The 12,603-nt window shown below is 58.2% G+C and overlaps 1 protein-coding gene across 1 annotated transcript in view; it reads left to right on the plus strand.

Annotated features, from left to right (window-relative positions):
* The window catches only part of SMOC2 (SPARC related modular calcium binding 2), a 121,510-nt gene that overhangs the window by 36,345 nt on the left and 72,562 nt on the right, over positions 1–12,603 (plus strand). The window contains exon 2 of the mRNA XM_039881788.1: positions 6,911–7,082. Coding sequence (XP_039737722.1) covers positions 6,911–7,082 — 172 coding nt within the window. The remainder of the gene's footprint in view (positions 1–6,910; positions 7,083–12,603) is intronic.

Consider the following 12,603-nt stretch of genomic DNA (forward strand, 5'->3'; position numbering starts at 1 on the left):
TTCCAGGTCCCTCCACAGCCTCTACTCCCGCCGCCAAAACCCTCGAGCTTCTCTGCCTCCTGTAATTCAAGCGTTTCTCTTCTCTCTATAATCAAAGGTGCGAATTTCAAGATTTTTTTTTTTTTATAAAGATTTTGTCGCACCGTGGCCTTGTGTCCTGAGTGCCGCAGTCGTGGGGTCGGCGTTTGCTGGCCCTGTTGCCACTGTTCCTTTGCAACTTGGGGTTTGGTAGCGGGTGCGGATTAACCGCCCTGAACGGGGGCTTCCTGAGAGCACTGTGGGGAGAGCCGCCGCGGTGACATGTGTCCCCCCCGCCCCAGGCGCGGTGGCTCTGATGTGTTACCTGCGGCTGCTGCCGTGGGGCAACCCACCTTCACGTTTCATTTAATTTTAATTGATTCAAGTGTAAATGGCTGAGCCGGGCGAATGGCTTCTGTTTGGTACCGTGTGGTCCGGAGGACACTGTGCTCTGTGTCCCCAGGTGTGGGTGGCAGGTGGACAGGGCAGCTCGTGGTGGCCTGACCCCAGCCTTCGGCTTCCGTGAAACGCTTTTCGTCGGTAGAAACCACGGAGATTCGAGCAGGAAGCCCCGGGCCTGGGCGGTGCAGACGCCCCACAGCGAGGCGCCCGCGATGGGCCGCGGAGGCGGCTGCTGCCCCGAGTCGCCTCGTGCGCGTCGGCGCCCACACGGTCGAGCTCGAGGTGCCGGCGCCTCTCCTGCGGCCCAGGCCTGCTATCTGCCATCGGAAACAGGCCGTCAAGAAATGTGAAGAATCTGGTCGCGTGCGTGCGCCCAGGTGCCGGGGGAAAGCCCCTTGCACTCCCGAGGATGCTGGACACCAGCCGGCACCGCGTCTCCTTCAAGCAAGGGCCGAAAACCCGAGAGAGAGCGGGAAGGGGGCACAGGGGGCTCCGTGACCAGCCCCCCGCCCGCCTCCGCCAGCCCTTCCAAGGCTGCTTCTCAGCGGTCGGGCCCCTGTGGGGTGGGTGTTACGGGCTCGGGGCTGGCGTCCTGGAGAAGGCGCCCCAGCCCGGACCTCCGGGCCCAGCGCGGGGCCGCGGGATGCGGGGGGCGGGGCCGACGTCCTCGCTCTGCTCCGCCCAGCGCGCTGGCTCTGCGCCCCGCGAGCCGGGTCTGTCCCCCGCGCCCCTGGGCGCGTCTCCCACGCGACGCTGGGCTGCGACAGCACCGCGCAGGGGCCTCTGCGCCTGCGCCGGGCGTCCGGCTCCCACTGTCGCGGCTGGACGCTGCGGACCCCCGCGGGTCCCTTGCTCCGGGCGGCCGTCGCGTCGGTGTTCGGAAGACGTGGGTACGGGGACACGGGGCCTTCTCCAGAGTTCATGTGTGGTCGCGCGTGTGTTAGCCTAGGAGGCTGAAGTGTACGACAAGGCGCACAGAAGGGCCGGGCTGAGAGCTGGGCCTTCGGGCCGGGAGCGGCGTGCGCTGCCCCCACGCAGGGGCCGCCCTGCGCCCCGCCCCGCTGCGTCGCCCCGCCCCAGCCCGGTTCCCCAGCCCTGTCTCTGTCCAGCCCCGCACCGCGGCGATGCTGTGGCGAGGGCCGCGTGGGTGCATTAACAGCTCGCCAGGCAACAGACGTTTATCGAGCACCCGCGGTGACCAGACACGGTGCCAGGACGCCGAGGCCACGCAGACGGGCACGCGCCGTCTCTGCCCTGTAGGCGTTGTGGTCCCACGGGCCCTCGGCAGGCGGTCGTGTGTCCACCTCAGTGTTCTCTCATCTCCCACGGTATTTTTTTTCCTCAGATCTTTGGCCTGAGAAAATCATGTAAATTGTTAAATATTCATTTGGTCAGTTCCTGAATTCTCATCGGGAACCTGGATTAGAGGTGGCACTTCGCTATAGCTAAACCCATGAAGACAGGCCTGCCCCAGGCTCCGTGAGAACACGGGGATGATCGAAGCATGGGGAGACCCCCAGGCGGAGTGGGTGTGAGTGTAGCAGTGGAAGCTGGGTCCCACTGTGGCATTTTGCGGGGTGTTGTCGGCTCGGCCTTGTGCAGGCAGGTCGCCTCTGACCCCTGGGAATAATGACCGAATGTTCACCACGGTGATCTTTGCGTTGCCAAAGATAATTCTTGAATTGAGGTGACACCGACCACAAGATATGTTAAGAATTTTAGATAATGAAGCCTTACTGAATTTAAATAAAAATATATCTAAAACAACTAGTGACCCAGGGGATTTCTTGACTTACGAAGTGCTAATGAGAAGCGGAAGTATCTGTTTTCATCACTGGACTTCATACCGGTGCAGAGACAGGGAAGAAAAACACATTAAAAGATGTGCTTCGGGAAGGAAGATGTTTGTGAGCAGGAAGTACAGCTGGCACCTGCCTGTCCCTAGTTGCGGGGCTGGGGACCAACGGCGTGGCTTGAGTGTGGAGTGTGATGTCAAAGCAGGAACCGAAAGAATTCTGGGGAATTGGGGCCGGGAGGCCAGGCACCAGCGAGAGTCCGCCAGACACTCAGGAAGTCTTGTGCCCGTTCGCACCATGGCGAGGGCCACGCAGGACGCAGAGGACGCACTGGCCTGCGTGTCTCTGGTGTTCGTCTCTTTGGCTCTGAGCCGTGCATTTCCGTGGCATACGGACCCCAAGCAGCGTCTGGGACGCGTGCACCACACACCTAGCGAGGCTGCTGGGATGGTTTCCCTCGGTCCATCTAAGTCCTCAGTGGTCGGCCTCGGCTCCCACGCCGGGGTGTGGCGCTCAGAGACATCGCTCTAGCCCGTGTCACCCTGTCTGTCATTGGTCGGCCCGCCTGCGGGGTCCTCCCCACTTGTCGCACGCACCCCCTGTCCTTCGACCGTGAGCGTAGGCCTGAGCCCTCGCTTTCCGGCATCTTCCTTGAAAACCCTGCGGTCTCCTCCGGACCCGGTGATTGGCTTGCAGTCCTACGCAACGGGCGCATCAGGGTTGCGCGTAGGATGATGGGGATCGTGGTGTGGTCGCACGCGGACGCAAGGTTTGTGCGGTCACAGATGACGGGTTCGCGGGTGGCCGGTCGGGCCACGGGGTCAGGGTGTTTGACCCAGATCCGTGGGTGGTCGGGTGATGGGATCCGTGGTATTCGATGCAAATATGGGGTGATTGTAACGGACGTAGTTTGTAATGTGGCTGGCATGTGACATGGAATTCCAGGCAAGACCTGGATTGACGCCGGGGGATCTCAGGGCGGTCGTGGGCGACGTGGCTGACGGGGATTCCGGTGGGTGGTTGGTACGATCTGCGGTTTGTGCGTGGTCACACGCGATTACGGGGGTTCGTGGGCGGTCGTGGGTGTGACCGGCGACCGGGCGATGTGGGGATCTGGTATTCGTGACGACATGGGGATTGGTGGGCGGACGGTGATGGGCGGTCGGCATGCGACAGCTCGCAGCAGTCTTGACGACGTGATCCGGCGGTTGTGGGCGATCGCGGGCGAACGGCGATCGGTCTGGGCGTCGTGGGTGATGGGGATCGGTGGGTGGTCGACGTGATATGTGGGATTGTGGGAAATGTGGGAGTGCACGGGACTCATGTGTGGTCATATGTGACGGCTTCGCAGCAGTCCCTGATGTGGGGATCGTGGGTGGTTGTGGGTGACGTGGGTGGTCGTGGGTGACGTGGGGTTCGTGGGTGGTCCTGGCTTACCTGCCTTCCTGAGTTTAAGCTCTGGGAGGGCAGACCCACCTTTGAGTTCCCACCCTCCTGGAGTCTGGGAAAATGCCTGGCAGTGAGCGGTCGCTCAGAATCATTGAATAAGTGTAATTTTAGCTGGATCTGACTTTTGATTTATCTTAAAAAGATGAGGTCTTGTCCTTAGGGAGAATGAAAAGGAGGCAAAGACAGTAAAATACTGAAGCGGATGTTTTTAAAACACACAAAAATCGCCTTATGTTACTGCCAGCGAATGAAAGAATGAGTGAGTGAGTGAATGAGTGAGTGAGTGAATGAGTGAGTGAGTGAATGAGCGAGCGGGCGAGTGGCTGGGCACCCCGCGGTCTCACTGGGAGAAAGCCGTGTTCCCCGTTAGCCTTGAAGCTGCACGTGAGGGACTCTAGAGCGGCCTCCACATCTGCGTCACAGACTTACGTTCTCTGTTTAACTAGAAACGTGGGGAGTCTCTCCCGAATCTGAGAAAGCTCGGGCGTTAAAACGGAGACGTTTTTCTGTACAGCAGGCATGAAACTGTAACCTCGCTCCCACCCGCCCTTCGGTGGCCCATGTGGCCCTCACGCAGCTCTGCCCAGCTCACCCCCAGTGTCTGAGCTTTGTCCCTGGACTAAGCAAACCCACGGCAGCCATCCGCACTTTCCGGGGACCTATTATTTAGGTCTTGCTTGTGAGTCGTACACCTGCAGAATTATACATTTCAGAGGTGTTTTTCTTAATGTTTACCCATTCCGTATTATAAACAGTAAAAAAATAGTCTTCAATCACTACTACGGTGGGAAAATCCATCCATGTTAAGGTTTGAAGAGTGTTTTAACCTGCTTCTTAAACGTTTTGGTTTCGTTCCAACTTTTTCTGGCTTAAACCCATGCATTTATTAAGCGAAACATAGATCCTGTTTTGATCTATTTGCATCTGACCTACTTATCTTCCAACGTGAAAGCCACCGATGCACACGCCGCAGACGCCGTGTGCGCCCTGGCCCGCCTCGCCTCTCCCGCACCTGTGCAAACAGCCCTGCTCTGTGCAGGTGAGGCGGGGAGGCCCCATGACTCGAAGCCCTTTTTTTTTTTTTTAATGGTGTTGCTCAAGGTCCATTCGATTTCATTCTGAGTTTGGCAGAGCGCCCTTCATCTCCACCAGCGTGAAAACCCTCCACCAAGTCCTTTCAATGAGGAGCGAATTCTTCAGGAGAGGAATATTCCCTTTTCCCTTAAGGGCTTTGTTTACTCAAGAATACAGTCGAAAGCTCATTTTCCGCTCTGATCTGTCTCCCTTGGAATTTCATTTCTATTAAAAACGGCGAGCGGAGGGACATGCGCGTAGAGCGTGTTCTCTGATTTCTAGCAAAGAATGGCCCTTTTGTGAGTTCTGCACCAGTAAATTATCAAGCACTTCGGTCAGATTCCACATGCCCGAATGCTAGGCTTTTTATTTTCTTTATTTTTGTGTTAAAAGATGCAGGAGTTGTCTCTTTCGTTTAGAGAAAGTGATAATTAGGACGTCTTAGCCTAAGTCATCTGCATTTCCTTACTCAGCGTTTCAGGAAATGCGAATGGAACGCCTGCCTCTTCCACATAAAATTAGGAGGATTTAGGTCACTTCATGTTTTCATCTAAAACGGGAGACGGGACAGGCTGCGGTGTGAAGCCCGGTCCTGAGTGTGTCGCATGTTTGCATTTGTCCCCTTGTTTCTAGCGAGGGCAGGTCTGAGTGTGCTCCTTGACCTTGGACGGCCCAGAGGTGCCTCTTGCGCCCAGCGCCCCGCGTGGAAGGCCCACCGCCCGGGCTCTCACTGTTCTTGGTTGCCACCCGCCGCGGAGGTCGGGGAGCGACCACTGCCGAGCTCAGCCTCCTGTCCCCAAGGGCGCACGCCAGGACAGTGCCCACGCCTGCTGGGCCGCCAGGACGGGGCTGTGGGGACCTCGGCGGCTCCGTGTGAAGCCCGTGGCTCCTGGTAGCCTGCCCCGCCGCCCCCCCGCCAATGGCTTCATCTCTGCTTCAGCTTCCGCTTAGTGTCTAAGCAGGGCCCCTGGGACCTGCCGAGCGTCCTGGGGGAGGTTGGCATCTTTTCAGGGAACGAAGCGGCCTAAGTTTGGGACTTTCCTGTTTCTCTCACTTGCGAGGAGCAGGCTGACGAGGGTCCCTGAGCCTGTGCAGAGCCCCGTCCTGGTTCCCCTCCGGCCCACAGCCAGGGGCGTTTGGGGCAGAGCGATCGGCCAGGAAGCTGCACAGACACACGGGGCCAGTCGCTGAGGGGACCATGTGGCGACGCGACGGCCACAGCCGTGGTCCTCTGGCTCCCGTTGCCCTCGAGTGAGCTGCTAACGTCCCGCAAGTCGGAGGCAGTGGCTCTGTGGGGCGGGCGGTGTTCGGGGACGGAAGGCTTGCGGTGGCTCCATTCGTCCCGTCCCCTGAAGCCCGTGAGCTTTCTGAGTCCCGCCTTCTTCTCGCGGTTGGTCGGAGCACGTGCAGCGGGTCCGGGCGTCCGGTCGGGGCAGCGCCCTGTGTCCTCGTGGGGGGTGGCTGTGGGAGGGGCGGCCGGTCTGCGACCCCCTGCCCCCTGGGCAGCACTGTGGGGTCTGAGCGCTGCCTCAGGGACGTCAGAGGAGGCACGGCAGGAGGGGCCCTGGAGCGCTCAGCGGGGTGCCTGGGGCCGGGCCGGGCCATCCCGACGGGCTCGGTCCTGGGGCGGCAGGCCCGACTTCGGTCCGCTCCCGCTGCGGGCGGGCCTTTCGCAGAGACGAGCGTCCTTCCCGGGGCGGCCATTTATCCCGAAACGATAACCCGGTTCACGCGATGGGAGCCGGGGCCGCGGGTGACACTGTGCGGAGCTGCTTCGCGAAGAGGGGGAGCCTGCCCCCCGCTTCCAGGTGGCATCCCAAGTTCCAGGCAACGGATGGGACTGGGCAGCAAACTGGCTCGTGAACGTGCAGCCTCAAGGAAGGCAGAGCCGCTCAGGCTTTAGGGGCAGAGGGGAGCGCAGACCGGAGCCCGCCCGCAGCAGCCACGCCCGGGTCCGCGTGGCCCCCCGTCAGCGCTCGCCCCAGGTTCGGGAGGTATCGGTGACCGGGACCGCGCCGCGGGCGGTGGCCTCGGCTGCTCAGAGGCTCGCCCGCTGCTGCCGGCCGCAGTCCCCACCCGACGCTAAGCGGCCTCGGAGGGCTGCCCGTGACCGCCGCTCTGCAGAACGTGTCCGTAAATTTGTCTGGCTTCTTTTCTGTCCCCCCCTGAAGTTTCTGAGAGTCGATCAAGATAAGGACAAAGACTGCAGCCTGGACTGCGGGGGGTCCCCCCAGAAGCCTCTCTGTGCGTCTGACGGAAGGACCTTCCTGTCCCGCTGCGAGTTCCAGCGTGCCAAGTGCAAGGACCCGCAGCTGGAGATCGCGTACCGCGGCAGCTGCAAAGGTGAGCGCCCCCCCCCCCGCGCGCCCCGCTTTGCCTTCCGCGGGCGTCTCGTGCGTGAGAGCCCCACGCTCCGTGTCTGAATTTCCTTCAGAGCACGTAAGGAAGGAGGGTGGTTTCTGCGACTCAAGAGCAGACTCGCTTTTGACTTGATTAAAGCTCTCTTTCCTTAGGACGTCTTGTGACATCATGGCACAAAGTTATCCAGGGGTGTCACAAAATGTTCTACAGCTGTTCTCGCCCGAGGTTGTTGCCGGTCGTCTCGACCTGTTCTTGTTTTACTCTCTAGCATAATGGGATTTCTGCAAAGGCACCTGGGCCGTTTCCAGTGATTTTTTTTCTTTTTTTTTTTTTTTTTGGTGCTTATTTTACACTTGTGAGTTTCGATTTTCCTGCTTTGAGACTCGGATTTAGAGTTAAGCAGACGCTTAGAGCAAAATGCTGCAATGCTTCCCACGCCGATGCAGGCTCGGACTCAGCAAAACGAGCCGCTGTTTCAAGCAGACAGAATCCTGTTCAGAAAGACTGAGCCTTCTCGTCCTTATTGTCTAGGGAAAAAGGCCACACAGAGCCCGAGATGGTGTTCTGTCGTCCAGCTGCCAGCTCGAGCCGTCCCCTGAACAGAGCAGAGCTCTGAGGGCCACGGGGCCTCTCGCCTCAGCCCCCGGCCTGGCCGGGTTTTGGATAATTTGCTTTCTTCCTGTCACCGCGCCCTGTCCTAGGAGACAGGTTGGGGTCACCCCTCCACACGGCGAGGCAGGGCTTTGCCTGCTCTCGGCCTGGGCACTGCTCCTGTGACATGCTGGGGACCGCCCTGCACCCTGGTGCTGAGACCTTGGGTCCTCGGTCTGTGCCTGCGAGGAGCCGGTCCCCACACGTGTTGGTGGCAACCGCACGGGCCCCAGACAGGGAGCCCGACGGCCCCTGGGCAAACGCCCGTGGCTCTGCCGTAACCGGCGGCTACACGTTCCTGAGGACTTTTCCCGCCTCCACGGTTTGCTCGAAGTCAGCGTGTCTTAGGGCCCTCAGCACCCAAGGCCACGGGGAGGCCAGGGCCTGAGGTGACGCGGACGCGGGCTCCGTGGGCAGAGGCCCTGGGAGGCGCTCTGAGTGCGCTGTGGGCCCCCGGGTCCCGGCCCACCCTGTGGTCAGCTGCTGCTGCCACCGTCAGTCCCCAGGGGCTGTTCTTCCTTCCACCCCATGTCACATGTGGGATGTCACCCGAGGGCTGGGACGGGGACAGCTGGAATTTGTTCTGACTGGGGGATGGGGAGCCGCATGGCTGAGGCAGGGAAGGCAGGTGGGCGAGAGCGGCGGGTCCCCATGGCCCGGCTTCCTCGCCTCTCCACGGCGCCTGTGACCAGCGGTTTCCGGGCCCCCGGCGACAAGCGCATCTCGATGCTGTGCCCAGACCCTGGCCGGCTCCATAAGGGACCGCAAAGTGAAGGAATCACCTCCTGCCAAAGGGAAAGTGTAATTTCAATTGGATTTCATTGTGCCGTCATATTAACGAGGAAAAGATGCAGCAAACGGGGCGTGTGATTTATACCTCAAGAACAATAGTGGCAGCGTCACACCTGAGCCTAGGACGCAAGGCTCGCAGATGCTCACGTGGACCTCGTGGGCCAGGCGGGGCCAAGGCACGCAACGCGTGCCCTGGGACCGGCCACGTCGGCATTGGTGGGCTGCCCGGAGGGGCCGAGTCTCGGAACCGACCCCAGGCCTCAGGTCCGCCTCAGACGCCGGCTTAGGGTACACATTTGTCCAGCGCTCTGTGGTTTCTGAGAAGCAGCTGCCTGGTCCATGGGAGCTCCAGCCGACTGGGGACGGCCACACACCTGGGCACCCAGGACAGAGCCGAGCCCATGGGAGGGCTTCCTTCTGCCTCCAGCCCAGACAGGAAGTAACGCTCTCTTGGAAGATGCATTAAAAGTAAAGAACTTAAGTTTTGTCAAGCAAAACCAATGTGGTTCACAAATTAAATTTTACTAGGGAAAATCGTTTAAAAGTTAAAACTCAGATATGAAATATCTTTCTATAGGATATTTCTGTAAAAGTAAAGATGAAGATAATTCAGATTAGCTGCACTTAAAATTATTTCTTAAATTATATACAGTTGTCTGTACTATCTACAATAAAAAATATTGAAACTTTGAATTTAGAAGTTGTGAGCTGGATTCTTGGTCCGGCAAAAGGATATTTGCTCTCGCTTTCTTTGTGGTGATGGGGGAAAGCAGACTATCTCTATAAAAAAGATTTTTATAAGTGAAAAATTACTTCTTTCTCCCTAACTACTTATTCTCATCCACAGAAAATAGCAGAAAATAATTGATCAGATGTCGTCCACCAGAAGTTCCATCGTTTCATATGAATGTTTTGTCCTCGTTAGCTATTTTCCCAGTGGTCGTTTGGTTTTTAGTAAACTGTAGCTATTTTTAATTTCCTTGGAGAAAACGAGTGACGATTCTCAGATTTATTTAGTGGAGACACACACACACACACACACTCACATGCTCACACGCGCACAGAATCTTAGTTTGCTCAGGTGGACAATAGCTAGTTCTTGAGGCAGCTTTGTGCCATATGATCCTAAAATTATGTGATTAATTAGCTCCAGCCTGATCTTTTTCAATAGATTCTGATATGCTACTTGATATTAACAGATTTGGTGGATTAGCACCTCTGCCTACGCAGTGGCCCCTTGGGGGTGCCCTGGATGAGGAGGAGGGGCCTGCATTCCATCACAGGCCCTCGGGGGCCCGTGAGCCCTTCACGCAGCAGCCGGCCTCCTCGGGGCTGCGCATCCTACACAGGTGTCCTTTTAGGTCCCGTCCTCGTGAGCGCATCTGTGTTTGGATCCAGCCTTTTCCTGGACAGCCCCCCGGTGGGAGTTCTCATTTATGTAACTAAACAAATTTGTAACTCAAAACCACGAAATAAGGGAGAAGCGAAGGAAAATAAAACTTACCTATTGAAAGCCAATTTAAATCCGAAGGATTAAATAAAAGAATGCACAGATACCTGTGGACTTCAAAATCATGTCCACGGGGCCCCTCAGCCACTGAGGGCAGTGAACGGCCACTAACGAGGGGGCTAGCCAGCGTCACGCTTTAGAGCGACGAGGCAGTGTGCAGCTCAAACATCCTGGGTTTGGGGTGAAGGTCGAAGGCTGGAGCGTGCACCTTCGGCCCTCGTCTTGCGGGCGACGTGGGTCTACTCCAGCTGGCACCGCCCTGGAGAGGGGCCCCCCCGTCTGTAAGCAGGGGGTACCCCCAGAAGTAGCCTTGCACCTGGGTCATGGCTCATGCAGACCGGCCCCTGACACTGGGGCTGTCTCACACGCGGGCCGGTCACCTGGCCCGTCCCAGCGGCTCGCAGGGAGTGGGAGGGCTGTGTGAGCCCAGGTGCTGACGGAACCCTGCGACAGGTGTCCCGGCTGCCACCGGCCTGGTACGGAATACGCTGCCACCTCTTTCTGCCCACTGAGGCACAGACACGCCAGTGCCACAGCACCAGAGGACAGCTTCCTCCCCGGGATGCGACAGGGAGGGGACGTTGCCCAGGTAACCAATACAAGCAGCCGCCGGCCTCCCTCCACGTCAGTCCCATGGAAACTGCCCATGTATCAGTGTCGCCCGGGGAGGGGTGAGCCGCATGATTTGAGGGTGCTTTCGCGTGCCTGCTGGGCGACAGTCGTAGGCCTGTCCTTTGGGGTGCACTGGTATAGAGACAACAGTTTAAGTGTTTTGGCCCCTATTATCTAAGCTGGATCGACATGTTCTGTGCACGTCACATCTTCCGGTGACCTTGAGTGGCACAGACCACAGTTGTCAGGATGGGAGCTGGCATCGCTGCTCCGGTATTCAAGCCGTGATCAGAAACATGGCAGACTGGTTTTGAATAGTATGTGAAAAACCTCTTTTCCGTTTGCTTTAGTGAACCCGGTAGTCTCGACGTACCAGTTGTCAGAGAGCTGGCGGGAATCTGCGTCCGGGGAGGTTACAAGTCAAGTGTCCTCAAGGGTTGAGTGACCACCTGCATAATGATCCATTTTGATATATTGACAGTTGTGGTCATCAATTGTCATAGAGATAATGTGATCAGTTGTTTTCTGTAGAAATCTTGTAAAAACTGCCTGACTACTTCAATGTGTTCTTGCAGTAGTTTGCAGTTTATCTTAATTTTTTTCCTTGATGACTCGGTACCCCCAATTATGTACTTGGGGGTTTCCTGTTATAATTTGTTTCTGTCCCTATGCATTGAAAATGATAACGCTTATTTGAAATGAGAACTAAGTTCCTTTTCTCGTCTAGCTCTAAAATGCTACGGTTGGGGGTGGCCCCGCCAGGCTTAGCTGACCGCTGCAGGCCGTGGCGGACGGGGCGCCTGGCACGGAGCCCCGCTGGTCTACCAAAGTGCATCTGTCTGCGACGAGAAGGGAAAGAATATTTTACTTAGGCCGAAGAACATTGCAGCACAGAATTCTTCATTTTTTTGAGAGTCTGACCTTCAAAATTTGGGGTGGGTAAAATATTACGACTTTGAAACACAGTGTCTGCCTTCATTTGATGCCAACAGAAATAAAAGGCGGCCGCTCTCGGGGCTCCTTCTCCGTGGTCGCTGCCAAAGGGGAGCAGCGTCCTCTGGCCGGCTGCTCTCACTCGTCCAGCTCGTGCGTTCCGACGCCAACTCCGCCTGTGCCGGCCCCAGCTGGGCCGCGAGGGACAGCATGAAGGCTGGCCTGACCTCAGAGTTGACAGTGCCATGCCCGCGGTCACGTCCACTGGACACCGGTCTTGGTCCAGCGTTGGTGGGTCTGTGACCGGGAAGGCGTCCAGCGCACCTTCCCCTCTGCGCTGACTCCGTGTTCCCGGCCCGTCCTGCCCTGCGAGAGGCTCGTGGAGCGGCGTGGCGCCCGCGACGCGCTGCCTCTGTTAGCTGATGCCCCGTTTCTGGTCACATGTCCTGGTGACCCTGCGGTGGGGTGGGCGTGCGTCCCTATGAGGACTCTCGGGCCGAGGGACCGTCGCGTCCCGGCCGCCCGTGAAGGTCGCTGTCGCTGGCCCTGTTGGCGGTAGCTTACAAATTACTCTGAGCCAAACATTGTGAGACACCACGTCGCGCCCACTGGGGTGACGGGAACATCTGCAGATGGGAGCGACAGAAAGCGAGGAAGACGCGCTCAGTCGGAGCCCTCGGCCCGCCGGCAGGCGCGGAAAATGGCTCAGCTGCCGTGGAAAACGGAGGTTTCCCTGTCAGCGCAGAATTATCGTAGACGCAGAAGTTCCGGTCCCAGGCGCAGGTCCAGGAGGCTGGGAGCGGACGTTCGGACACAGACTCGGACGCGATCGCCCACGCCGTGCGGTTCCCGACACGGCCACGCGTCCATCCGCGGTGAAGGGAGGAGCCGCGGTCCGTCCACACGAAGCAGTGTATTCGGCCTCGAGGAGGAAGCACGGACACACGCCCCCCGAAAGACTCCATTCACACGAGGCCCCATCGCCTGTGGTTCCGTTTGTACAGA

Source organism: Pteropus medius, unplaced genomic scaffold (assembly GCF_902729225.1).
Source record: "Pteropus medius unplaced genomic scaffold, Ma_sr-lr_union100, whole genome shotgun sequence".
Taxonomy (NCBI): domain Eukaryota; kingdom Metazoa; phylum Chordata; class Mammalia; order Chiroptera; family Pteropodidae; genus Pteropus; species Pteropus medius.